General features: G+C 36.2%; 7 protein-coding genes across 10 annotated transcripts; 3 read left to right on the forward strand and 4 right to left on the reverse strand.

Annotated features, from left to right (window-relative positions):
- Nucleotides 1–1131: 1131 nt before the first annotated feature.
- Nucleotides 1132–3400, forward strand: LOC132198433 (uncharacterized). 3 transcript variants are annotated; one of them, XM_059622481.1, is made up of 8 exons: nucleotides 1132–1247; nucleotides 1464–1871; nucleotides 1923–2035; nucleotides 2118–2222; nucleotides 2284–2497; nucleotides 2557–2792; nucleotides 2846–2987; nucleotides 3173–3400. In XM_059622481.1, exons 2-8 carry the CDS (start codon nucleotides 1479–1481, stop codon nucleotides 3278–3280), a joined length of 1311 nt encoding a protein of 436 aa, XP_059478464.1. In that variant the 5' UTR covers nucleotides 1132–1247; nucleotides 1464–1478; the 3' UTR covers nucleotides 3281–3400. The 3 variants fall into 3 exon arrangements, with proteins under 3 accessions (XP_059478464.1, XP_059478467.1, XP_059478465.1); XM_059622484.1 differs by lacking the exon at nucleotides 1132–1247 and adding an exon at nucleotides 1248–1297; XM_059622482.1 differs by lacking the exon at nucleotides 1132–1247 and adding an exon at nucleotides 1257–1398.
- Nucleotides 3393–13451, reverse strand: LOC132198432 (klaroid protein-like). Its single transcript, XM_059622480.1, has 13 exons — nucleotides 13292–13451; nucleotides 12613–12765; nucleotides 12383–12551; nucleotides 11970–12328; nucleotides 7712–8085; nucleotides 7258–7452; nucleotides 5875–6185; nucleotides 5539–5709; nucleotides 5089–5482; nucleotides 4835–5038; nucleotides 4652–4779; nucleotides 4337–4597; nucleotides 3393–4275 (listed from the first exon to the last, which is right to left on the reverse strand). The coding sequence occupies exons 2-13, from the start codon at nucleotides 12738–12740 to the stop codon at nucleotides 4168–4170; spliced, it is 2802 nt and encodes a 933-aa protein (XP_059478463.1). The 5' UTR covers nucleotides 12741–12765; nucleotides 13292–13451; the 3' UTR covers nucleotides 3393–4167.
- Nucleotides 13452–13508: 57 nt separating this feature from the next.
- On the forward strand, nucleotides 13509–15036 carry LOC132198435 (dnaJ homolog subfamily C member 17). 2 transcript variants are annotated; one of them, XM_059622487.1, is made up of 2 exons: nucleotides 13509–13758; nucleotides 14093–15036. In XM_059622487.1, the coding sequence occupies exon 2, from the start codon at nucleotides 14108–14110 to the stop codon at nucleotides 14957–14959; it is 852 nt and encodes a 283-aa protein (XP_059478470.1). In that variant the 5' UTR covers nucleotides 13509–13758; nucleotides 14093–14107; the 3' UTR covers nucleotides 14960–15036. The 2 variants fall into 2 exon arrangements, with proteins under 2 accessions (XP_059478470.1, XP_059478469.1); XM_059622486.1 differs by having other exon boundaries at nucleotides 13512–13758; nucleotides 14060–15035.
- Nucleotides 15037–15302: 266 nt separating this feature from the next.
- Nucleotides 15303–16760, reverse strand: LOC132198434 (small ribosomal subunit protein uS2). Its single transcript, XM_059622485.1, has 3 exons — nucleotides 16676–16760; nucleotides 15867–16391; nucleotides 15303–15810 (listed from the first exon to the last, which is right to left on the reverse strand). Exons 2-3 carry the CDS (start codon nucleotides 16362–16364, stop codon nucleotides 15364–15366), a joined length of 945 nt encoding a protein of 314 aa, XP_059478468.1. The 5' UTR covers nucleotides 16365–16391; nucleotides 16676–16760; the 3' UTR covers nucleotides 15303–15363.
- A 674-nt stretch (nucleotides 16761–17434) lies between these two features.
- LOC132196294 (growth factor receptor-bound protein 2) lies at nucleotides 17435–21276 on the reverse strand. The gene is made up of 5 exons (XM_059618840.1): nucleotides 20884–21276; nucleotides 20336–20433; nucleotides 19939–20058; nucleotides 19716–19881; nucleotides 17435–19145 (listed from the first exon to the last, which is right to left on the reverse strand). The coding sequence occupies exons 1-5, from the start codon at nucleotides 20959–20961 to the stop codon at nucleotides 18972–18974; spliced, it is 636 nt and encodes a 211-aa protein (XP_059474823.1). The 5' UTR covers nucleotides 20962–21276; the 3' UTR covers nucleotides 17435–18971.
- A 157-nt stretch (nucleotides 21277–21433) lies between these two features.
- LOC132196290 (cytoplasmic tRNA 2-thiolation protein 2) lies at nucleotides 21434–23891 on the forward strand. The gene is made up of 10 exons (XM_059618833.1): nucleotides 21434–21450; nucleotides 21513–21677; nucleotides 21793–21887; nucleotides 21946–22020; nucleotides 22095–22300; nucleotides 22362–22596; nucleotides 22656–22791; nucleotides 23150–23284; nucleotides 23334–23666; nucleotides 23736–23891. The coding sequence occupies exons 2-10, from the start codon at nucleotides 21567–21569 to the stop codon at nucleotides 23841–23843; spliced, it is 1434 nt and encodes a 477-aa protein (XP_059474816.1). The 5' UTR covers nucleotides 21434–21450; nucleotides 21513–21566; the 3' UTR covers nucleotides 23844–23891.
- On the reverse strand, nucleotides 23880–26468 carry LOC132196291 (probable E3 ubiquitin-protein ligase HERC4). Its single transcript, XM_059618834.1, has 9 exons — nucleotides 26352–26468; nucleotides 26077–26236; nucleotides 25159–25303; nucleotides 25016–25101; nucleotides 24780–24957; nucleotides 24563–24704; nucleotides 24311–24503; nucleotides 24143–24257; nucleotides 23880–24087 (listed from the first exon to the last, which is right to left on the reverse strand). Exons 1-9 carry the CDS (start codon nucleotides 26459–26461, stop codon nucleotides 23921–23923), a joined length of 1296 nt encoding a protein of 431 aa, XP_059474817.1. The 5' UTR covers nucleotides 26462–26468; the 3' UTR covers nucleotides 23880–23920.
- Nucleotides 26469–26562: the final 94 nt, after the last annotated feature.

Raw genomic sequence — 26562 nt, forward strand, 5'->3', positions numbered from 1 at the left:
AAAGATCTTTTCCTCTAGTATTTTCAACTTGAAAAATCTATAAATAAATAAGTATCAAGTGCCTGAAAACTATAAAATTTGAATTTGGATTTTTTTGGTTATTAAGAAGAAAAAATTCTTCGTATTGCCATTACTATTTTTAATTTTCGAAGAAAATATTATTTTTGCCACTATTTTTGGTTTTTAAACTATACAAACAATTACAACAATTTTATTAGAAAAATCATATTCTTCAAACCTTGTACTTTTTTTTGCGATGTAATGTATCATGAATGGAGAACTAATAAATAAATAAACTATGTAAATATAATTGGAGTTGAAATTGCAGCAAAGGATTTATAAAAATTTTAAACTTAAAACAAGGATCAAATTTTGTTAGTGTTTCTATGGTTTCAAACAAAATAAACAAATTTAATTAATTTGAAAATGTAACTTACTTTCTTTTGTAGAAAATTCATTGAATAATATTAAGTTGGGGACAAAAATAGTAATTTAATCAATTGAAAATTAATATGTTCACAATGAAATAAGAATATTTTTCTGAGTTTTTTTTGTCACAAAAAATAATTTTATAAAATCTTTAATTTCATTTATAGAAGTTGATGAAATTTTACGTATGCGATAACTTATTAAATCGCAAGAAAAATAAATAAAAATGTAGAAGACAAGATCTTGGGATGTAAGCAAACTACAATTAGGCACCACGACCACAAGGTTAAAATAATACAATAATGATACACTAAGCCATAGCGCTGCCTTTATTTCTGTTTGCTCGGCGAACGGTTTGTACGTTCTGATTCAATTCTGCGGTCGCAGCCTTTTTGATCCAATTATATATGGGATTAAAATGCGAAATGTCCTCGGTAGACATCTGCACGACGAACACAGAACCTTGGTCAAAACACTTGCGACTATATTGAATAACATTTACCTATCGCTCTTATATCCCTGCAACATCAGGGGGTTAACATAAATTTTTAAAAATTTAAGTCATTTCATGAATTTTGCATTAAATATTAGAAAAAAGAAAAAAACAAATCATTAGAAAATGCAATAAAAATAAAACAAGTTCAAAGCGGGGCTTCTTTCTGCTTGGAATGGCGCTCAATACTTTTAAAATTTCAAGCGATAGTTTTACTTCGTTCCGCTAGAAGCGCTAGCTCTCGTTCTCTTGCGATTTGCTAGGCTCTCTGCCTTCTCTGGTTGGCTGTCCCGAAACAAACCGCGAAAACGAGGAAATTTCACAGGTGAGACATAAACAAAACACTTTCCTGAAGGGTTTTTGGGATTTTTCTCGGTATATAATTATGACCCATCAAAAAGAATATTATTTTTTGATAGAATAAACAATGAAGCTTCTTTAAATGATTTATGTTGTAATTTTATTTTAAAAATTTGGTTAGAAATCAAACTTAAATTTATGTGTCAAATTTTTTTATTTTCTTTACACCTCACTTTTTCAGACGTCTTATCTTTATATGCAAACTTCAATATTTGCCGTCGTGATGGATGACTGCCACAGAAGTTTCCGACAAATTGAGGCTCAAGAAAATGTGCTGCAAAAAATGCAGAACATTCACATGAGATTGCAAGAGACCGCTAAGAAAGCGAAGCAGCAGCTGGACGACGCAAAACTGCATTCTGAGAAAGCTGAGCATGAGATGGACAAGGCCTACCTTGATTGCAAAAATTCGGTTTCAAGCCTAGGTCAAAACCTGCAAACTCTTCACCAACAGTGTCTTGATTTGAGCGGCGCCTTGTGCCCCAAAGAGCCACAGCTTCTGTGTCAGATGCCCTTGGACGAGCTATGCCAATCAAGAAAAACCGTTGAAAGCAATTTGAAGCTGCTCATCGTTAAACAGTTTCAAAAGGCATTTTTATCGCCCTATTTTGACACCAATTAATTTTTTTCTGAAATGCAGAAACTCCAGCAGGACAGTCCAAAAACAGACAACCCATACCTACATCTACTGATTGGCCCCGACAAGAAAAAATTTGATCAGCACTGCCGAGACCTGGAGAAGTTGCAAGTTGAGTAAGTTTTATAATTTTATATTCTTATATATTCAGAAGCATTATTCAAGGTGAAAATTTGACCCTGTTTTAAATTAATGCAGTTACGGGAGATCATTGGCAAGCCTGAAGATTCTTGATGCTAAGAATATTGCCCTGAAAGCAGCAATAAATTTTATTAAGCACAAAAATTCAAAAGCAGAAACAAAGTGAGTACTGAATAAGTCATACCATAATAAGGTTTCTGATAATTCAAATTCATTACGTTAGTCTTCCTTCTTTGACAACTTCAGTAAAAACTGTTGAAAGAGAAGTGAAAGAATCTGCTGCCAAAGCTGCTGCCAACAAGGCCAATGTAATTTCCTTGGCCAATTTAGCAGTAAAACAAAACAGACTTCACTATTACTTGGACTGCTTGGAGTCTGTGCAACAAATCATGAAAAAGCAAATCGGCATTGACTCGATTCTGTGTAACATGATATTGGTAATAAAAGACCTCTAAATCTTTACTTTTAAGTAGTGTTAGTGCATTTATTTTTGAAGGTTGAATCTGAAATTACACAAGAAGCCAACCACTTTTTGGGTACCATTGGAAAGCACTTCAAAACTGAAGTTGAGAATATAGAGAAAAACATAGAGGGCATAGTGATTATGAGATCTGCACCGGTGGCCAAAGCTACAAAGACATGCGAGGATGACCCTTTGCTAGAAGATTTTTGTGTAAAAAGTTCAGAAATAATTGACCAACTAAATGAACACACTGTTTTGCTGAGAAAGAGGTATATTAAATTATTTAATTAACTCCATCGTCTAATTTATAATAAAATTCAAGAGCTTTGCTGTTAAGCCAAACTGAAAGTGCTGACGCTGCAGAGTTTCCAATGCTTGAAAGCTCTGTTTCCCAGCTGGAAAAGTTGCACACAGATTTCAAATCTGAATTTCAGAGTAGTGTTCTGGAATTCAGGAAGACAAAAGTAAGTTTTATAAAATCAGAAATTTTAAGTAGTTGTTCAATTTTTTTAAATTTAAAATTCAAGGGAAATTTAATATTTCCTTTAATGAATAATTTTCCTTGTTGATTTTAATTTATATTTCCAAAATGAACAATTGTACATATTCAATCATATTAATTGTTTATTTCATTGTCAATCTGTTAAAGGAACGACTGAAACTTTGCCAACATCTGAAGCCACCAATTGACTTATGGCAAGCATTCTTAGTAAACCCTGACAAACTTTCTGCCTATTCGACAAAGACTGATGATTAAAATCTTAATTTCACAAAAATTTTGTATTTAATAAACTTTACGTCGTGCTATGACTGCTATTTCAAAACAATGTAATTTTTAGCTCACATTAAAATAAATATAGCAATTTTATTACTTTGATTAGTGGGAATTATTTATTTGAACAATTTCTATATTGCAGCAAATTACAAAATTCTTGTCACAATGACACTTATGACTAGTTAAATAAATTTTAAAAATAGGATTGCCAAATGCAGTTGGTTTTCCCAATTTTTTTTTACATAATATATTGAATTACAAATTTTTCGCCATGAAGGAACATTTTCTTTGAACATAGCTAATTAACAAAATGGTTAACATGAAATCAAGAAAATTACATTGGTTATAAACATGATTGCTCTACAAGAAAACATCAAATAAGATTTCACAAATCAAATTTTGTAAATGTTAAAAAAAAATCATGATATGTTGCACAATTTGTACACAAAGTAGATATTAAGCCTAAAAATGAATTCGGAACATGTTTCAAGAGTTAAACAAAAGCTTTTAAAAACATTTCAATGATTGTGTAGAATACATAAAATTATCTGTAGCACCTCTAAGTCTCTGCAGCACTTACATAGCACGTCAATTCACCAACAAGTCACTTCTGTTAATCCTTTTAATAATTAAAATCATGTGCTGCTTCAGCTTAGGGAAAATTGGTACAAGCCAGTCAGTCTACTTGTCGCTTGAAGACCAACTGAGAATCACAGCCAAGGACGGAGGTTTTTACAGCAGTTAGTCAGTTTTTAGAGTAAAGTGCGTATGTAATTAAAAAAGGCTCTGCAACATAGGTTGTATTGTACTCGTTGGGCATTCTTTCTTTGGTGCGCCTCTGTCAACAACTAACTGTTTTTGCACTGAAATTAGGTTGGCACACCATGCACTCTGAAGCGATAAATGCAAGTGTAGTCCATGTGCCCATGGTTTGATTCTATTCGCAGCTCAATTTTTTGGTACGAGTCATGTTCGGCCTGCAAAAATGTTCAATTATTAAATTTGCACGGGATCATAAAACTTTTAAAAATTGCTCACAGTAATATCAAATGTTTGCAAAGCTTGACCGTTATCCAAATATGAGAAAGATCCAAGTTGCAGCGGCTCGGGATCCTGCTCTTCTTTAAAGCCCCAGATGGAGAAGTCTTTCGGGGCCGAGTCTATATTGCCACTGATTGCTATCGACTTGGGAATGTGTTCCATAGTTACTGCGGTCAAGTGGATATTCTTGGAAAGCTCAATCAATATCATGCCTGTGGCGCCTTTGAATGCAAAGCAATCTCCAGGGTTGACACTTGGCTAAAAATATTCGACAAATTTATATAAAAATATTTACACGAAAATAAAAATTACTTGAATGATTGACCGTGGGTTGTTGGGCCGGTAAGCTCTCTTGTACAACCAATCCATTCCCAAGTAATACGTGATAGCGTTTCTGCCATCATAGCTTTCGGTACAGCGCGTTGTCAAAATTGTTCCACCTATAAGTAACAAAATTTCAGCAGTTTAAAAAATGGAAAAATTTTTGTACTTTACCTGAAGATTCCAATGCGTAATCAGGCATGCTTGTCTTGTCAGCATCAAAGAGGGATATCTGCTCTCTTATTAAGGCAATCAGCTTTTCATCCGAGAATTCCAAATTAGATGTGGGGAAAGCGGCCGTAGAAGTTTTCAGCTCCTTCAACTCAGCGAGCTCTTTAGCTGTCGACTCCATTTTCTCATCAATGGTGGCCAATATTTCTAAAGTTTCTATGTTAAATATTTTTAAAACCCAGATTGTAAGTACTTACTCTCTTGTGCTGTCTTAAGATCGAGTTCTAGCAGACGCATTCTATCCTTCAGCTCTTCTGCTAAATCTGACTGACTTTGAATGCTGGCCAGAATATTTGCATTAAATTCACTGTTGTCTACTTGTGACAAAATTGTCACTTTCTCCTGCAGACCACTAATTTGACCTTGCAATTTTTCGCAACAGTCAGGGACTCCGGATATCAAAATGCCTTGATTTTTCAACTCAAGCTCAACGTTGTCAATTTTTTCTCTAAGGGCTTCAAGCAGTTTCCATTTCTCTTCCTGCTCATCTGTGGTAGTGCCTAGATTGATGCTAAGTGCAGCCAATTTCTCGTCTATAAGATTTACTTCACCGGAGATTTTCTGGAAAACTGCCGTTTGAGCTTTTACATCCTAAAAAACAGGAAAATATGGTCAAATTGCCAAAATCTATTGTGAATAAGTATTACATCAGACATAATAGCCTGTTTTTGTTGAAGATTTTTAAATGTAGTTGAAGCTAACACTCTTGCAGCTAATTCTTCAAAATCAACAGAGTTGACATCAAATGTTTTTGTTTCTTGGCTCGTCCTTATGGTTTGGTCTTGGTTAACCTGTATTTTAGGTGCAACAGAGGCTTGCTGGAGAGGGTAGAGTTGAAAAATAGTGATTTAAAAATAATTGTCTTTATAAAAGTCAAAGTAATGAAAATAGAATGATAGTCATAAAAGTAAGTCTTAGTCTCAAAATTCCGTAAATTTCATATAATTTCGAAAACGTTATAAAATTGATATTAAATATATTACCATCATTTCGGCAGTCTGAAAGATAGGTTCTTGAGCTCTTGAGACAAATGCAGACAAACAAGCAGCAAGCCAGGCACACAAGTTGAATGCTATTTGAAATGGTGCAGCCAAGATTGCAGTAATAAAGTTGTAAAAAGCGGACGCCAGGTTTAAAATCCAGTTCAATGGCTCCTGAATGAGAAGGAAGGTTCTTTGTTGGAAGGACGAAAAAGCCTCTGTGATCCAGGTGCCAACGTTAATAGCGGAGGAGCTGCATAAGTGCAAGATATTGCTTCGGCCAGAAAGGTCAGTCAGGTAGTCACTCCAACCCGCTGTAAATATGTGACCAGTTAGTTAAAGCGAGAAGTGCAGACTTGAACCATAGGAGAGGAGGAATGTGAATAGGATGTATTTACAAAAAGCAAAGCCACTCACCATTTCTGAATTTACTAAACACCAGTTCCTTTGTAAGGAGGACATGAAACTATAAGATAATTATTCCTCCTCTCAGGTCAAGTCTTGAATCTTTGAAGTAACGATCATTGCAAAACATTTATGTTGATAAATATATTTTTATTAACTCAATCCCACTTTCATACACAATGGGTGTGATTAGATACATATTGTATGGGCTTGTGAACTGACGATTCACATATCTTTAATTTAAGAACAGATAATACATATTAGTTTATATCAGAAATATTTAGCATACTTTATGGCCTTCAAATCACTAGAAAAACTTTTGCTCTTTGGCTCTCACATCAGATGGTTTAAAATTGTTTTCCAACGCCAGTTCTTAATTTTATATTAGTCTTGAAAAAAAAAACTAGTAAAGGGTCTACGGTTATTATAATAACACCATCCACCAAATTATATTGATCAACTCAAAAAGAACACTGATCAAAATAAAAATTTAATTCGAGGCATTTATAATGCTTAAAAATAAAAAGTAGAGGCACTTTTTAACCATTGTCCACTTTAAAAGCTAGCAAAATAGTGCTCTTTAAAAGCCATTAATGATTTTAAGTATTTCATTACGGTGGACTAATTTAAAGCTTTTCTAGAGTAATGTTTAAGCCACAACTGGCTCTTCGAGAGTGACAACATTTTCCCTTATGGGTTCATTGATCTCAATAGATTCTTTTCCCTTTTCCAGCATATTCAACCAAGTGGGCCAAGCAATGGCATTTCTGTAATCAATCTCATTGATTTTTCCCCAACAAAAGTTGTAGTAGGCTTCAGAAGTGCTTTTGACACTTTCAACCACACCAAAGAAATTTTCAGAAAAATTTCCCTCCAACTTTGCAAACTTTTCAGACACTTTTCCCCTGACCATGTTGAAATCACCTGTAAATGTGAACACTAGAGTAAAAATTCAAACGGTTTTCATAAAAACGGACGGACCTGTATATACAGCATAGGCCAGCAGCAGAAGAATCAGCAGGGAGAGGAGTTTGCCCCAGTTACGAGACAGACCACCATAGATCCAAGCAAAGAACAGGACAATCTTGTCAGTCCAGCTTTTGTTCTGCTCCAAAGTCAAGTTGTCGGGAATCAGAGTTTCTTTGTAGTAATAGTACGATCTGGTTTCTTTCTCATCTGTAAGAATAGATATAAATTAACACACTACTAGCCTCTGGTGCTAACTTATAAATCTCAAGAAAAATAAATAAGTTGCAAACTGTCGTTTTTATAAAAAAAAATATATAATATAATACATTTAACCTGCGTAATTACATTTTTCATGTCACAAACAAGTGACGAAAAGGAAAGGCAAAAGTTAAAATGGTACAACATCCTCCGATAACCAGGAAAGGACAATTTTCAGTATTGTTTCGATATGTTTCTAAACACTTACTTGTGCTCCTGTCAGTGGAAAAGGCAGATTTGATCCTAGAGGCCACATAGGTGACACCTCTCACCACAATGCCAATGGTGTAGGTGTACAAGAAGAGGAGGCAGGCAACAAAGGTTTCGGACAAACGTCGCCACAGCCCAAACTGCCGAGGCTGCTCTTCTTCGTAGCGCCACCTGCGAGGATCCACAAACTCTTCTGTGTCAGAGTCTTCGCGACTCAGGTTGTAGTTGAAGTTCTTCTGATTTTGAGACATGGTGGACAAGTATGTGGCCAGCGGCCGCCTTGACAGGTTGGGCATGTTGTACACACCTGGCGCAATTTCGTAGCGCTGCTGAGACAAGGGCGAATAGGTGTAGTCCGTCTTCTTGTAGTAACTGAAACAACATGTATGCCGCGTTAGCTCCTTTGAATTTTCCATTTGCAAATCTTAAATCTATGTAAATAATCAGAATGGAGGAAGTTTGTCCAGTGTATGAACTGCCCGGCACCCTCACTGCAACTGTTAAGAAATCTCAAAAATGCGGAGTAAAATGTGGACCAAAAAAAGGAATGCTCGAGTTTGCAAGTGAATGCCAAATATTTGGCAAGCAATAGCAGGAGAGTGAAATAAAAATGAACTAAGGGATCATCAACTAGATACATAAAGTATCTTTAAGAAGTCGAATAAGTTGATGATGCTCACTGCGGCCGAAGTGGTCTTTTTGATTTGGAAGATTTAGCTAAATTATAGCAAAAGATGGTGCCGTTTTTCCATTTTTTTTTTCAAATAAATTATTTTCCAAAAATGATTGTAAACAATGTGATGAACAGATAAACAACAATATTAATTCTAATTTTCATTATCAAGAAAGCATAGTTTTGAATGCTTTGATCTCTTCAATAAAAAAATTAGAGAAGAGTTTTTAAGGTTTGCAACATAAACATAAATGAAGCATAAAATATTTGTATGCATATGTGTGCATATGAAATCAAAATCAAAATTAAATTTGTCATTTAATGTTTTTTTTTTTTTTAATTTGGTCAAATGGGCGGTCTTGCCAGTCATACAGCTTTTTAATATCATTCTAAATAAGATTTTTTCCTTTTGAATCAAGAAATAATTATAATTATTTCCTAAACAAAACAAAACAAGAAATGTAAAATTAAATTTATCTTTTTTTCTTCTTTTAAAGAACATTATTAATTAAGATTATCTTAAAAACAACAAAATAATTATAAAAATGTTCAACAATGAAAATCACATTCCTGTCAATGCATAAGATAAATTTCATCAATTTGCATATTTTGACATTGGTAAGGTTAACTTTTGAGAAGCCATTGCATTTCTTTAGATATAAAAAATTTTATTTTTCTAACCTAACGAGAGGCATAAATAAGTCGTACGATAAATTTTCGAAATTTTACTACTTACTGCCAGTCAACGCCCATTGCAAATAGATATCAAGTCCCTTAGCTCGATGTTTTTAGGAACAAGCACGCACAAGAGGTGTTGGTTGTATAGACGACCTGAACGCGACTGACGAAAAGCGAGCACCAGTTATTTCTCTCACTCTCACAATCAGCTTTCAAAAGTTCAAACAAAGAGTCTTGCTGCCCAAATCAGGCTTGATTTACTTGAAAAGAGAATTACATGTTCTCTCTACACCAAGAATGCGACGAAAGAAAAATAAAGCACTCTTTTTAAAAAAGAGAAAAGCTTTCTTTCTTCGACCAACAAAATATATAGCCGGAGCACTTGAACTCCTCCTATACTAACTAAAAAGGACGCCGGAGCAATTTCTCTGCCGCCCACGTATCTCATGCATGTTTATGCTCATTGGATATTCAAGATTATAAAATTGTGATTCCACTTTCCAAGTAAGGCGAGCGATTCGCTCTAAAGAAACACCACAGGCCTTTTATTGCACTTATTTGCTGGTTGATCGTAATCAATAGAAAAAGGAACGGCCACAAGAATATAATAAAAAAAAAAAAAATAATTGCCGGAGGAGTTCAACTTGGAAAATAGTCAGATCAAATTTCGTTTCATTACTTCAGCACAAGAGCGCATAATAATAAGAGAAGGGAGAGAGATATATTTTTAGCCCTGACAAGTCTGAAAATTCACGTTTGGACAACTTTTGATTTGACTGGTTATTATTGTAACATGATGTCAAGTTGGATTATTTATAAAAAATTCTCACGGTTCCTTCTTTAATTTCATTTGAATTCAATGATTGGTTCAGGGGAATATGATTTTCCTATAAATATGGTTGAACCCAACACTTCTTATTAAATTAGAATAATTAAGTACAAAATTTAGAAAAATAGAATAAAAAAGTATAGGAACATCATTAATTTAGTTAGTAATCCAGGCAAAATAGGAGTCACATGTTTAAGCATAACTCAGACTTGAGTCGTCAAGCACAGAAAGTGTTTTTGGCCTCGACGCTGGTCATAAAAATGTTTCAGTCATGAGATCCGAGTCAGACCAGTAGATAAAACTAAATAGGGCGGCTTGCAAAGTATAACAAGAAAAATTTCTGACACCTTTTCTCATTGAAATTTAGTCTCAGGAGTCTCAGGACAAAAACTCTAACGTGAGAGAATTCACAGCAGATGGGGAGTGAATAATTTATCAGCCAAAATAATAAAAACGCTCCAGTTATTACAATTTCTCTACACACGGCATGAGGTGCGTTGATCGAGACAGGTACCATGGCAACAGATAATAAATTTTAATTCCACGTGATGAGACCTCGAAACACTAAAGTGACCTAACCTGTTCACGGTGGTATGTCACAATTAAAAATAATGTGAGCTAATGCAATCGGCGAGCTCAAGCCGCCAGCAATATTTATATTTATTCATGACGGCAAAATCTCGTCTTGGAAATAAACGTATTTGTGCATAGTGACATCACACGTTGACCATCACAAGAAAAAGAAAGAAACTCGAGTGAGTGATGCGAGATTTCGTCCAATGCGTGGGCGGCACTTTGTTTGCACACAAACGGTTCAGGTGCAGAAAATTAACGGTGGAATAATTTCTGCTTACTTATCTTTAGCGATCTTTGAGTCATAAAAGATCAAGTACCTAACAGATGCTGAAAACAAATTAATAATTTCTTTAATGCTGAAACTTTTTTCAATTAACAATTAAATTTTTTAAGGGACTCGTGCTTCTTAGTAAAAATGACTATAACCAATTTTGAGGATGAAAATGTGAAAACAAACAAAAGTTTTTCATATATGCAAGTTCCGTTGTGCTAAAAAACGATCTTTTGGCATCACTTTAGTTAGATAACAAGGTGACTGAGTCACTCTGTCTGAATTTCGGATTGCGTGCCTGGTGCACATTAAATCGCAGGCCCTTCCTTTTTCAATTCATCAAGACCACCCCTTGGCGCGAGCAACTCACACCCGTTCTCCTCCCCTTGCATGTCTAAAAATACCCTATGCGGCAGACCCACTGTGCGCTTCTCCGAATGCAAAAAAATAGTCTATGGACATGGCCACCATGCAGATTATCTAAAAGAGAACAAAAATAAATTTGTCCTCACTGTGAGGGGGCTGGCGCGGGTATTTTCAGTATTAGATTAATTTAGCAGCAACACAGGAGATATATTTTCTAACTCTTTCCTCCCAAAGAGCGGCCGTTTTTGTGAGCCTTATCTCCCGTGAGCTCATTCGGGTTTTACGACTCAACATACAGAAAACTGCCTCTGAATAAATAAGAAACAAAGATCCCTAACATTCAGCTTTTAGTGTATTCAGCTGGAAAGTAGGCAAAATCACGCTTGCTTGACGGAAAACTGCAAGGAATTTGATATGGACGATTTGTTCAATAAAAAATAAACTTGTCATTCTATAGTTGGGAAAAAGCCAATGGTTGCACTTACCTCTCACTGGCCCACCGCCAGAAATGCAACGCTCTGTTCCTCTTTAAATTTCTCAACATTCTTTAGCAGTTTGTTAAATGAAATCACTGCAGGCAAAAAATCTATCGCAACAACCCAGTGTTAAATTTACTCTAGGGATTAAGTTTTGCAATTCTGCACCACTAATCTGGCTTTATTTTAAAGGAAATTTTGACTATTGCTAGTGTGTGACCTTTGAAAACATTGACGCAAAGGTGTTGTCACTATTTTTTGAACCGAAGAAAAATAAATAAACAACCTTTTGAAAACCTCCCAAAATTGGATCGAAATTGCAATTAAGCAATACTAATTTTTTTTTTTTTTTTTTTGAAAGTGAAGGGAAATAAAAATATTACTCACTTCCACCACTCTCCCATGTTGCGGTAGAACTGCAGGAAGACAGAATTTCCAGCATCGATCTGTCCACTGATGGCCTTCTCGTACAGCTTTCGTGCCTGAGGACTTGCCTTAGGTGAGCACTTGGTGCTCCTGTAGGCGTCGATGCTGCAAACTGGGGTTCCAGCAGCAGCACTTTTGGCAGACCTCTTTTTTGGCTGCGCTTGGGGGGTTGTGACAGACTCTTCCTGGGACAATTCAGACACATCCGATTGACTCTTGTTTGATTTCTTCTTAGTAGGAGTGCCTCCGTTGGCTGTAGATTTTTTGGAGGCACTTTTCACAGTTCTGCGAGATTTTTCTTCAACAGTCTTGGACGTTCTCTGTAAATTTTTAAATTTATTTTTAATTTCTAAGTTTTGAAAGATAAATGTTACCTTTTTCTTTTCCTGGTTAACGTTGGTGGCGTTTTGCTCAGCCTCGAGAGTCAGCTGATTGTTGTTCAGTCCAATGGTACCGTTGCTTGAGTACGACGACTGGGCCATGGATGAGCTCATGGAGAACTCATTCTGTCCTTCGATGACCACTTCCCTAATGGCTTGGTACCTTTGTTGAATAAAAATAGTAATTACAAATATCTATGTAAGCGCTTTCTAGACTTGCTCACCTCTCAATCCGGATCGATGCTTCCCTCATGCCGATAAGTCTTTCACCATCAGCAGGTGCAAGACTGACCGACGGGGTCCGGGATCGAGATCTGCTGCTCCGGCGCAGCGATTGTGTTTCCTCCTCCATGCTGGCTGTCTAGGACAAGGCCGACCTGTTGGAAAATTAACCAGATAACACAATGAATAAGAATGAAACATTAATACGTGGGCGAGTACTATAAATTGTACAATTATGTATGCTTAATAGAGAAAGTTTTTTTTTGAACTTTTGGGCAAATAATTAATAATTTTACTTCATAAAAACAAGAATCAAACCTATTAAAATATTTTAATACAAAATCGATTGGACGCGTTTTTCTGGCTTTATACATAATTTAAATTTCCCTGCCTTATCGGAACACACATTATAGAAAAAGGAAATAGTGATATATTTGTGATAATAATTGTGGTGCCGAAGGGGCTTATCTATTATCAAATGAGCCAACACTCCAAATTTTGGTGGATTTAGATTTTCCCTCAAGTTACGGAAAGCAAAATGGGGAGGTATAAAATTAAGAGTTATCCCTGGATTGTCCCACAGCGCAAATTCATTCGCATGGTCGAGTTAAAAATTCACATAAAAACGGCGACGTGGCCCTCTTCAACATTCACAAAATTGGCCCCTGACCGGAATGTTACCTGATGCAGATTATATGCGAGGCCTTTCCCCGGAATGGTGTTGATTTAGATGCGGCAAGTAAATAATCGAAATGGAATAGAATTTTCTTTCAGAAGTAAGCACGACGCGCCGCTCCTCCCACCTCTGTTGCCAGAGTCACGAACGACGTCACCGCCTAGCGCCGACAAAAGGTGGAGAACCGTGACGAGGAGGGAGAACGTGATCCGCCGACAAGGGGAAATCTAAATTTTTGGAGCTGTTTTACGCAATTTGTTCGAAACTATTTTTGTTCATTTGTGTTGGTAGCACTTTTTATTTTAACTTTGTTTTATGACTTTTATGTCATGTTGGCATAACTGCGGTGAATTCATAACATAAACAGCATTGCAAAATATTGAGAGAAATTGAAGTTAATCACCAGTTTCTTTTATTTTTCTTCATATAGCTGAAAAAGCGACTGTTATCAACAAATGAACAGAAAAATTAGGTACATAGTTACGTTGATCTATGTTTTTAGAACCCATCAAAACTAAAACTATAATCCAAAAAATATTTCCTGTTGGTGTTGTCCATTATCCTTTACATTAATATGCTTCTTGTTACATACAATTTTGTCCCCCTCCCATTGATTTTATTAGGATGCTCTCTCTCCCTACAATAATATATGTAATTATTATTTTTCAATAATTTTCAATTGTACATAATAACAACTTTTTTGACTAAAAATTGCAACAATGTATTTTAGATTTTTCTGCTTGCTCTAATTGAAAACATTTTCTGTGTTTTAGGTCTCATTTATTCATCTCAACCGCAATTATCAGAATTAAACAGTAAAAATGCCAAAGGAAGACAGTGTTGAAGATCTGGACGTCTATGCTATTCTCGGCGTTCCCGATGAAGCCTCCGTCCAAGACATCAAAAAGGCCTACAGAAAAGTTGCCCTTCAGTGCCATCCTGACAAAAACCCTGACAACCCCAATGCAGCCAAGCAGTTCATTCAATTAGCAGCAGTCCTAAAACTTTTGTTAGACCCAGCATCAAGAAATGCCTACGATGCTCTCAGAAAAGCAAGACTACAAACAAAGCTGCGTCTTGAAAGGCAAGATTCCAAGAGGAAGAAGTTGCGAGAAGATTTGGAAAGGAGAGAAAAAGAAAGTGCGCAGAACAGGCTTGACACAAGGACCGAGGAGCAGAGATTGAAAGCTGAAATTGAAAGGCTTAGGAAAGAAAGTTCAAGACAGCTGGAAGAAGAAATTGAAGCCATGCAAAAAAAGTTGCTTGAGGAGATTGAGGAAGAAGCAAAAAGGGCAGCATCAGACTCATCAATTTACAGAATGAAGTTGAAGTGGAAAAAATCAGACACTCGCTATGATGAAAATACTTTGAAAGAGATGTTTTCCAAGTTAGGAACTCTATCTGCTCTTGTTGTGTCTAAAAAGGGTGGTTCGGCCTTGCTGGAGTACAATGATTTACATGTTGCAAGACTGTCTGCTCGCAGTGCATTGGAGTTGCCTGGGAAACCTCTAGAGGTCACCCCTATTGGATGGTCAATAGAAGAGCCAAAACCAGAACCTGTCACAGATGACGTGGAGGGAGATGATTTTGAAGAATTAGTGTTCAAGAGAATGCGAGCAGCACAAGTATATCAGTCTCAAAGTAAAGAAGGGGATGGCACTTCAAATTTGTAGAGCTTATTGAAAATTTTTGTAAATGTAAAATGTACCCAATAAAAACAGGAATAAATCAGAATAAATGGAGCTTTCTCTTCACATGCTTTTTAATAATCAGATGGAGCAGTATTTGACATTCATATACATAAGTAAAATAGATATATTGTAAAACAAAAATAAAATTATTTATTATCGTTAACTTAAAGATATGTCATATCGTAAACCTATATTATCAAAATACTGACAACTGTTCCAAAAAATTTTGGCTCGTAATTTAACTACCAGGTGTAGCTACAATATATTATTTATTGATTTCGCCGTCTTAAAATTTTAACTGATTTGTCGCAATTAAAATGCATAATTTTGTTTTTCAGTGCTTTTATTGTTGGCTCAAGAGAGCAGACAAAGATACAAGCACGATCTTAGTTCCAGCTGTTAGAACCAGCGCCGCCCCAGTCTGAAGTTGGTGCAGCAGGAGCTGGAGCACTCCAGTCATCTCCGACCTGGGTGGCCCAGTCCTCAGTGGTGTTGTAAGCCGTGATGGGAGCAGCAGCTGCCACAGCAGTTGCCGCAGTGGCGGCGGCAGCAGTTGCAGCTGGAATTGCCACGGGGCCTTCCTCGCTCCAGCTGGGAATAGGAGGCTCAGAGGCAGCGACAACCTCTCCACCCCAGTTCTCAGCAGGCGCCTCAACCTTGGGAGCGACAGCAAGCTCCTTGCTCGCTTGCTCCTCCTTCTCCGCCTCTTCGGGGTCGCGGTAGAAGAACAGGTCAACGACCACATCCCACTTGTTCTCGCGGAGGATGGTGCCACGAAGGCGGAGCACCTCACGGGCCAGCAGCCACCACAGAAGACCAATGGAGTGAATGGACTAAAAAGAGAAACGGAAAAATTAACCAAAATTATAAATCTGCAAAGGAGAATTACCTTGTTATTGCCTGGAATGGCAATGTCGACGAAGCGCAGAGGCGAGTCAGTGTTGCAGAAGGCAATTACAGGAATGTTGACGTACGAGGCCTCTGTAATTGGCTGATGGTCAGTGTAAGGGTCGGTCACGACCAAGAGACGGGGCTCGCGGAAAGCGGCCTGAATCTGGTTAGTGAAAGCTCCAGGGGTGAAGCGTCCAGCAATAGGTGTGGCGCCAGTGTGGGCTGCAAACTTGAGCACAGCTCTCTGTCCGTAAGGACGGGACGAGATGACGAACACCTCAGAGGGATGCTCAATTGCAGCAATGGCCCTGGCGGCGAGCAACAGCTTTTCCCAGGTACGGCGCAGGTTGAGGATGTAAACTCCGTCCTGACGGCGCTTGTAGATGTACTGCTCCATCTGGATGTCCTTCTTGTCAGTGCCCAGGTGGGTGGTCGCGGCCAACATCTTGGTCACGTCCTCCTCCTTGAGGGCCAAAACGTCTGATCCTCCCGACATCGTAACGTTGGTTTTCAAGATTTCAACCTGAAATTTTATTTAGAAAATATTATAAACCTACGAGTTTAAATTAATAAAATACATAAGCCGGGAAGAAAATGGAGGCCACGTGGTATTGTGGTTTATAAGCGGCGCGCTCACGCGGGCTGTTTAATTTTTAGCAATACTTTATAAGTTATTTGATTTAGGCAAGAGATATTTACATGAAAAGATTATTGAAAGACTCTTTGATGTAAATTTCAACGTATCAAAGAGATAATAAAAGAAAATAAGGCTAAAAGTGAAGAAAATACAGCCGGAAAAATACTCACGTTGAACAATGCCACTGGGAGAGTTCCGTAAGGTGGAAGTACTACGTTGATCAAGAAGATCCATTCGAAAACATTTTTGTAAGCAAATTAGGTTTTATTTTTATTGATTTACAGACGAAAAATCTTTTAAAATTACAAAAATAAATATCGATATTTTTTAATTTTCTTTTTTATGTCATTAAGGAAATAAAAATTCATCTTCTTACAATTGACTAGTTCAATACAAAATTTAAATGTTTGGCGCAAAGCATTTAAGATTAGAGCTTCCCTCCGCATTTTCCGCAAGCTCAAAAAAAGGGCACAGGCCAATAAAACACTTTGTCTTGACCTGACCAAAAAAAAAAATCACTAAAATTAAAATTACTTTGTGGTCCGTGGTCTAAAATTAAAATAAAAATTACGAAAAAACCAGTTAAGTATAGGAACAATTAAAGTTTAAATATTAAAAAAAATTTCAATAGGGAACATCCAGTTTTAATTAATTTTACTCTCCTATTTTATGTCATGCATGATTTCCATCAGAAGTATTACATTTTTTTCTGTGTAATTATGTAACAGTGTTTAAATTGGATTCCATTTTTATTGATAATAATTTTGATAATTTTTTAATTTTGTCTCTTGTCTCATCCTCATAATGAAACCATTGTATTAATTGAATCAATCGAATTAAGAATAGTCTTATCTTCCACCCTGCTTTAACCTGATTTTAGTAAGAAAACTTGATAAATTAGGAAAATATAAAAAAAGAGTTCTGAATAGTTACCTTACAATCATACAGTATTACTTTATTGACATCGAAGAGTAAGTAAAATATTTACACAATTATCCACTCTGGGAAAAACATTTTCAAAAAATTTCGCGCCAGAAAAAAACAGTAAACAAAATTCATAATAAACTCTGGACAGGCAAAGCGGCCTCTCAATCAAAATAATTATATTGCAGCATTTTTGAGCCATTGCAGCAGTAGCCAACCCGTTTTTTCTCATTCATCTCTCAATTGAGAACTTTTATACATTCCAACAAATGATTGCATCGCATCAATTTCTTACAACTTATTGTTAAGATTGGTAGGCTTTAATTTATATTGAGTTGTTTCAACATAATTAAATTTTTCTCCACATTGGTTTCATGCTTTAACATCCAACGGGTTGTGTATTCAACGTATCATAAAGCCAATCATCAGTAAATTATTATTATCACTATTTTACAATGTTTTACTTGCTATGAGATTGCATAAAAAATTTATACAAAATTTGCCTCTGTCATCATATAGCACACTTTCCATCACGTATTTGAATTCATGGCAGGTTTACCTCCCAAATGCTTGAGAATGAATCATTAGGTGCACCGAATTAAGACTGACACAAATTTGTGCTCAGTCATGTATAATATAAATTAATTGCATGGTTTAGATTTTCGTATTAAATTTTGGATTTACTCAGACTTTCCACTTTTTCCATCGCCAGCGAATTCTGGGCCGTTTCAAATATTCTAGCAATAGCATCAGTTTTGTGGCTATGTAATTACACTGTTTCTGTTTGACAGAGCGATTTCTCGTCCTGTTTGGTGGTGGGGTGGCTTGTTGTCATTAGGATCATTAGGAGAAATAGTTTCGAAAGTTGGAACGAAGAGAGCTCGGAGATATGATAAGACACAGAAAGTTTGCCAAGACATGGAACAATAATTGACGTAGTTGAAAAAACAAATTAAAGTAGATATAAATATTGCACTCTCTGAAGATTGAGAGAGGTTTCCCAGGTGGATATGCTTGGTTTTACGAACAAAGTTGTCATTTGCGACTCATGCAAAATGACGACCCTTGCTAATCCACAAGTAAACTTTCTCAATCAATAAAATGTATAGTGACTTTAAAGTTAATTCAAATGCATATAATGAACTTTTGTTTGGCAGAATGAGATGAAATGCCCAAGTATATTAATGTGTTAAATTGTTACGTTTCTAGTTCAAGCTTAACTGCTCTGAATGAATTATGTAAGCCGTAAAATGAAAACTACAATTTTCAGAACAAGTGAGAAAATAGTGACTGACTTGGCAGGAAAAGTAAAAACTAATATTCATCACTGAAATTTCTCAGTTAAGTTGTACTTCAGCTTAATACTAAATGAGAGCTCGAAAAATCGACAAATTAGAGCCCAATGGTTATAGTTTCACAAAATATTCTGTGTGGTAGTAAATGTTCAAGGCACCAAAATAAACTGGGGTAGCTAATTAAGGAGGAAGGTTCAGTTTGACAGAATCGAATAAAGCGCAGCACAAAAGGGCTCAGGAAGCTTCTCTAGGAGTGGTAGGCAGTTACGTAAGTGGCAGGAAAGAGGCCCCTGCGGGAACCTATTTCACCACTCCACCAGTGTTTGTCAGCGCGATCAGTTACTGTGATGACATCCCCTCGACGAAACTCAAGTTCTCCTGGTTCTTGTGGTGTGAAGTCGTACAAGGCTTGCACCAGGCACTGAAATTAATGGAATGCAAAAATTAAAGATGCTGATAGTTAAGGGAAAGAATTAAAAATTGAAACTGGAAGTGTAAAAAGAATCTTCTTTTGAAATTGAAAATTAATGGGAATGCAAGTTAAATTAAAAGGCACATTGATTAGAGGATTACACAAAATCATCTCATCAAAGTCACAACCAAAAACACCAAAATTATTCATTTTTCCTTATTTCAATTTTGTGATTCCGAAAACATTTCCCTAAAAATCCACATATATTATTTTCATTTTCCTCCTCCATTTTCCTTCAAACTAGGAAGTTTTTATTCCTTACTTTATAATGCATTTTTTTATACACAGGATGTCTTATGATATGGGAAAATAATTTTTGATTGAATTCTTCGATTTAAAAGCAAATAAAAAGGATAAAACTGAGATACGACTAGTAAAAAAAAATTAAGCCGACTTCATTTTGGTTTACTTTGAAGCTACATGGCATCAGGAAGTAATGCCACAGGCAGGATGTATAATATCACTTCCTCTGATAGCACAACTATTTTTTTGTGAATTAAATAAAAATATAAAGTGTACCTCTTCCGGAACCATGTCTCGGAGTTTTACGTCTTGGGAGCGTGAAACTGACGCAGTGCGGTGGTACTCAACGAGCTCATTCAGACTATTAAATTTGACAACCCAGAGAAAGAATTTTCCTTGTGCGTCTCTCAATACTTTAAAGTGTTGCACTCCATCTGAGCATCTATATTCAAGGAAAAATAAAAAATGAACAAGTTTTAAATTGAAGTGTCCGACTTACTTTACTGATAACGAAAAATCACCAGGCGAACTTTCACTGACTCTGATAAGAAAGGCTCCCTCATGTTTGTTCAAGAGAAGTTTTTCTGCGTCTGCTCTCGTAATTCTGCCATAATACCATCTGCAATACAATTTTATTTAAAATTTGACATACATATAGAGAAATTGTTATAAAATTTTTACAACTACAATTTTATTGAGTCAATGTGAATTGAATATATGTAAATTCAGCTTTTCCTCAATGAGATTTTTAGTCATGTATAGTGTCCCAGTAAAACAACATATCCTGCTCATTTAAAGCAGGATTTTTTTCCCCTAAACTTTTACAAACTAAAAACACCCACCAAGCAAGGAAAAGCTAACATTAAATTGATTTTAAATTCATCTAACAAACTTACTCGTGAGGTTTCATTTCAATGTAATTACTTGGGATGAGTCCCTCTCTAGAGTCCAGTTCAGCTCTGTACCAATTCATGTCATCTTCCATGTTAAGGATCTAAAAATAAAGCATTTTTAAGCTACAACTGCAGTCCTGCGTCCTTAAAATAATTATTACGTATTTATAGTAATTATTTTATTTAACACAACAAAAGAAATCATTATTAAATTTAAATGGATATTTTTTCCAAAATACAGTATATTGAAAAAAAAATTTGAGATGAATTCATGGGTTATTTCAGAACTATCACATGGGGGGTTGGTTCGTAGGTTGTGACAAGGTGGGGTCGTTCAGAGGAAGTTTACGATTTGAATTGTAAATATAATGTATTTAATTCGTGCTGTTGTGTTGAAAATGACAAAAGAAGGTTTGACTTTCTTCATTCCTACAAGAAAAATGAAGGGAAATTTTTAGTTGTTGTGGTGAGTCTATCCTTGTATTCTACAAGGCTTTCCCAATCAAATTACAATATATGTTTTACATTAACGTCCAAACTATTCTACAAACCTTTAAAATTTGACCCTTTCGAAAGCTAAGCTCGTCGTCCGCAGTTGCGTTGAAATCGTGTTTCGCTTGTGCTTCCATTGTGTAGGTTTTATGGAGAATTCACAATTTCCTCAAAAGTGTTTTCAGGCTTAGTCACAGCAGAAGGAAGTGAAGGAAAACTCCCCAAAAGGATTCGCACACCCTTCCAAGAAAGCAGGCGAATTCTGGTCTTCGGATGAAATTTCTTTTCGTCGCACTAACGCGATTTCGACAAACCGAATGTCCAACGTTCACCTGATGCAAAATGCGGTTCCAAAATAGTGAAAAATAGCGTCAAAAGTGAAAATACAACAACAGGATCTTGTTCACTTTAGAACTCCATTAGAATTTCCCCCACCTCCGGCTCTTGTTACGTCTCCTCCGTCGGCTCCGGCTCTTCCACATTGTATTCATGCGCGCTGCTGGATAATTTGGTAAAATTGTTGATTTGGAAGGCGATTATCCAATACTTACTTAAAAGAAGACATAAATAATTTTAGGTATAAAAATTTTGAATATTGGTATCTTATCAACCGAAGAAAATAATACGTAAGAAGTTACTATTTTATCTCGCGGAGGATTACTTTGAGCACTGATTTGCACGTTGCCAGATTTACCAAAATCCTGCTGTCGGTCGGCTCTACCACCTTTCATGTTCCGCCTGCATGCAAGAAGCCTGCATGTGTTCAATTCAAAAAAACCCAACACAAACACGGATCACTGAGGGTATTAAACTGAGAGGAAAAGGGAAAATTAAATTAATAGAAACGACGAAGGTATGTAATAATATGTAATGACTGCTAAAAACTTTTTTTTTTATTAAAATTCTAATAATTAATTTTTAACAATTTTATTCATAATACAAATTACATAATTTGTTTTCGTCCATAGATTCGACCCTTTCTTGATCGCATAAATTTCAAAATGTGCAGCACAGGTGGAGATGATGGTGATAATCTTTTGGAGCCAAAACCTCGCCTCTTACAGTAAAAGAATTATTTACAAAGGAAAATTATTCTCATTCCTAAATTTGTTTACTTCCAGACCAGGGACAATCTGCCGAAAGTGTAAATTTGTAAAAGCTCAGGTTGTTCTTCAGATCAGAGATGCCTACTGCAAGTATGTAAAATATTAAATTACAAAAATTTATTTTCTGAGTTGATCAAAATGCGCGCGTTTTCTTTTTTCTGCAGAGATTGCTTCTTGGCTCTGTGCAATCACAAGTTTCGTGCTTTGTTGGGAAAAAGCAGAGTGTTTGACAATAAGCCTAAATCTGCTTTGATTGCTTTTTCTGGAAGTGCGTCAAGTTTGGCCCTCTCAAAGCTCCTCTCCGATGCTGTTGCAGCTGGCCCGTCTCATCGGAGAATCATGGCTGACCCAAAGATCATTCACATTGAAGGTTTGCGATAATAAAAGCCCATTGGGTTTCTAAAATTTTAATTGAACATTTCAAATTTTAGAAGGGTCTTTGTTGGACCTCTCTAGCGAAGACCGACTGCGACAGTGCAGTGAAATTAAATCAGCTGCAGCAATGTTTGGTTTCCCGGTTTACTGCGTGCCTCTCAATATTGGGGGCTGTCTACCTGTTCCAATCGACAATTATAAAATTGACAAGGAAAATGACACCAAAGTGCAGGAGATGTTTCATGCAATCAAAGATGCATCAAGCAAGATAGATTTTTTGTCTCAAATGAGGTCTTCAAAACATTTTTACTGTCAAGAGTTTCAAATTCTAATTGATTTCTATATTTCAGATATGAAATTTTAGCTAACTGTGCAAGAAAGCTAGACACTTCACTGGTAATGCTGGCTGACAGTTCTACGTCTGTGGCTGTGAAAATTCTCTCAGGTGTAGCACTTGGAAGAGGCGCCTCAATCGGACTTGAAACGGTGCGTCTTTTTATTTTGCATTATGCTTTGTGCATCACAACAAACATGTTTTGGTTGTTGTTAGGGCTCTCTTGTTGGGTGTAAGAAAAATTTCACTCAATCTGAGTGCTAGGCAATATGGATATTAGAAGTCTGGATTGGTCAATCAACCCCATTTTTTATTTAAAGACCCCCAATTCAACAATCGGAATTGTCCGTTTTTTTTCTTGCTCCGATTGTCTTGAAATTAAAGATGGCAACTAGACCAATGCAGCTCATAATGTCCATATCTATACTCAGCAACAATCAAAATTTGCTCCGATTGTTGTGTTACACAAACTTGATTGGATTCAAAGAGAAATTAATTGTATTTTTTTAGGGGTTTTCGGACACTCGTCACCCTGATATCACCATCTTGAGACCTTTGAGAGATTTTAGTAGCAAAGAAGCTGCAATTTTTTGCTCATTCAGTGGCTGTAGCCAGCCCGTTTTCATTCCATCATTACTCACAATGGTAAATGACTTAATTTTAATTGTTAACTTGAATTTAAAAAATACTGTAGTCCGAGGCAGATAGCAGCATTCAGCGACTTACGGAGGACTTCATAATCACTTTGCAGAACGAGTTTCCGTCAACTGTTTCCACGATTTATAGAACTGGAGAAAAATTTCGTTCACTAGATTCAAACTCTATTTGTGCCTTATGTCTTGGTCCAAAAGATACCTGCCCTAAGGCTTGCAGTGCCATAGAAGCAACTGATTTTTCAAGAAAACTTTCGACGGGAGGAAAAAAAGAAACAGGTTCATGCAGCTCTTGCAATTGCAAGAGCAGTGTTTCTCAGTTGAACTTGATGCAAGCTTTATGCTACTCGTGTCGCCTTCTAGCAAGGAGCATGGTGAGAAGTGTTTTTATTAGTATAGCAACAGCATATAAATTAAATTGAAAAATTCATTATTTTTAAAAGGAAAAACCAGACTTGATGCCATCATCAGTGATAGAAAGAGTAAAGGAATCACAATCGTTTTCTGAGATGAGATCTCAAATTGAGGAATTTTTGATAACCGATGAATAATAAAGGATATCTTTTTTAAGGTATGCTTAGTTGTAATTGAATCATTAAAAAATCCTCTAGTTAATAATTAAATTTAATTAAGATTTTTCAACAAAAAATACACTACTCCAATATTTTGCTTGAACTCTATTGACCTTTCCGTTGAGCAAACTGACTTGGGTTAGTCCATCAATCTTGTCTTTATCATTTTGGAAACCAAGCTGTCCAAATTTTGCAAAACCACAGCCCCACACAGTATAATCATCTATGAAATAATTTAATTAAATTCAACACTTACAAAATTGAAAAGTGAGACACACCTGCTAATAGAAGAGTGTGAGCAGACCCGCACGAGATTTGTCGAACTCCTATGGGGAAATCTAAAAGTGTCGGTTCTGCCAATACTGTTGTGGACATATCGAAAGTTTCCAGATTCTAAAATTTTTATTTTTGAAAGGTCGTCGACTGGCATTTGCTTTATTACTAACCTCAAAATCAGGACATGGTATTCCCAGCTGCCCGTGCTTGTTCCAACCCCACACATATAAATCCCCGTCTTCTGTCAGAACCACATTGTGCCACTTCCCGCATTCCACTTGTGCAATTTTAAGACCTCCAAGAGCTGGTATTCTTGTCGGAAAGTCTTCTTCTTGTAATGTTCCCCTTCCTAGTTGACCTTTCCTGTTCAAATTGCACAAGATGAGCCCGCCGAGTTTTGGATTAAATTTAAAATACTCAACAGAGAGTTTCCCCACGAAAAAACTTCTCTCTCTTGTGTAGCAGCAACACAGTGCTCTTCCCCACAACTAAATGAAGTTACAGTTCCTGGTATTTGAACCATTGCTTTTTCCAAGTCTTCTCCCATTATATTCCAAATCCGACCTGGCAAATGAATATATTAAAATAAAATGATCAGAATCAATCAGAATAATAAATATTTTTGGCTTTAATGCGTACCTTTTTCTGTCAAACAATAAATATATTTTCCCATTGTCCCTAATATTTTTGGGGATTCTTCAGTGCTTTTCAATCTTTGAACAACGTTTGAATCAACTTCTATCCACGTGTTGTCTGGTAAGAGTTTAAAAATATTATTTCTTGATATTCCATATACTGTATTTGATGCCCAAGAGAGCTGAACAGAAAAATAGGTTTATTTTTTTAATACAAACACAACATTTTAGGATAGTAACCTCTGAACAGATTTCTTTTGGTGCATTTAATGTAATTTCATTTTTTCCTAAGTTGTCCTTGAATCCTTGAAATTGAAGTTTTTCTTCTGAAATGATAATTATGTAAAAACCCTGCATAAGATAAACACCTTTATCAAACTCACTATTAGAGTCAAACCAAGCAATACTGCCAAAACTTGAGCACAAAAGGCTGATATCATCTGACAAAAGAACTGGTTTCCAGCAAACTAAATTTTCAGCTCTACAACATTGCCCAAAGGCATTAGACCCTAGATAATAGGCCGAGACCTGGAAGCAAAAATAATACTCATTGAAGCTTATCATTAAATTATATTTTATTGCTTATTTGAAACGTTGAAAATATACTATTTAAATTACAAGCATCAAATAATTATCCGTTAATACAAAGCTTTCTTAAATGCAGAATGTATCAGATCAAAATAAAAATAGGAGGCATTTTAAGTTTTTAACACCAATTTTTAGTTATGACATTTCAAGACATGACGATCCAGAGATTTTCCACTCATATATTTTTTGCCACAAAATGAGCATTTCTCTGGGCGAATACTTGTGTGCTCCATGAGATGCGCTCTGATTAATCTCAAATGTGTGAACTGCATTGTGCACATCGTGCAGTCATACAAAATGCTGTCATTCAATTGCCCTTTTTCGGCCAGGCCAAGACAGTTCGTCAGCAAATGACCCTGAAGGGCAGCATTGCTGGGAAACTTGTGTCCACAAATCGTGCACCGGAAAACAGAAGAGTGTGATTTTTTGACATGGGCATTCAGTTTTAATTCTGATTTAAATATGTAGTTGCAGCTGTAGCATTTGAAGAGGCTGCCTGCTTTCAATTTAAGAAATTTTGACTGTTTAATTTTATGAATGGTCGAATGCTTGATCAACTTGACTTTCTCACTGGATTCAAATGGACAATCTTGGCACTTAAAGAATTTTCGGCCGGTGTGGTTATGCAAATGCAGAGTGAAGTCAGTCTGGCTTGCACAGACTTTAGAGCAAATACTGCACTTAAACTTTTTAGAAGATGGAATTTTTCTTACAGCACGATTCTCTTGAGATAATTTTTTCTTCTTCACGTGCGTTTTAACGTGACTCTCCAAACTCTGTCTCGAACAGCAAGGCTTTTGGCAAATATCGCATTCCAACATCACCACAGCAGTTTCATCCATAATTATTATTTTTACTGGCGAGTGGTGGAAACTGCAAAGAACAATCGAGAAATTGAATGAAAATATGTATTGTGTTAAAACTAGAGTCATGGAGCATGCTTAAAATACTGTTTTGAAATATATATTATTTCTTTATTTAAATTTACCCGGAAATATGACTGGAAATTTTGGATCTGATTGACGAAAATCCAGCAAAATTGTGAAGAATAGCAAAACTGAAGGGAGATCGGAGAAAAGGAGTTGTTATGGAGGCCATGTGACAAAAGTCAATGCAGACAGCCAATCAGCATCAAGCCTTGTTGCCGAATTGATCCCATTGGCTCGCATCCGCTTGGTTTGTTTACATCGTACGCCGCG

Source organism: Neocloeon triangulifer, unplaced genomic scaffold (genome assembly GCF_031216515.1).
Source record: "Neocloeon triangulifer isolate White Clay Creek 2 clone unplaced genomic scaffold, ASM3121651v1 ptg000012l, whole genome shotgun sequence".
Taxonomy (NCBI): domain Eukaryota; kingdom Metazoa; phylum Arthropoda; class Insecta; order Ephemeroptera; family Baetidae; genus Neocloeon; species Neocloeon triangulifer.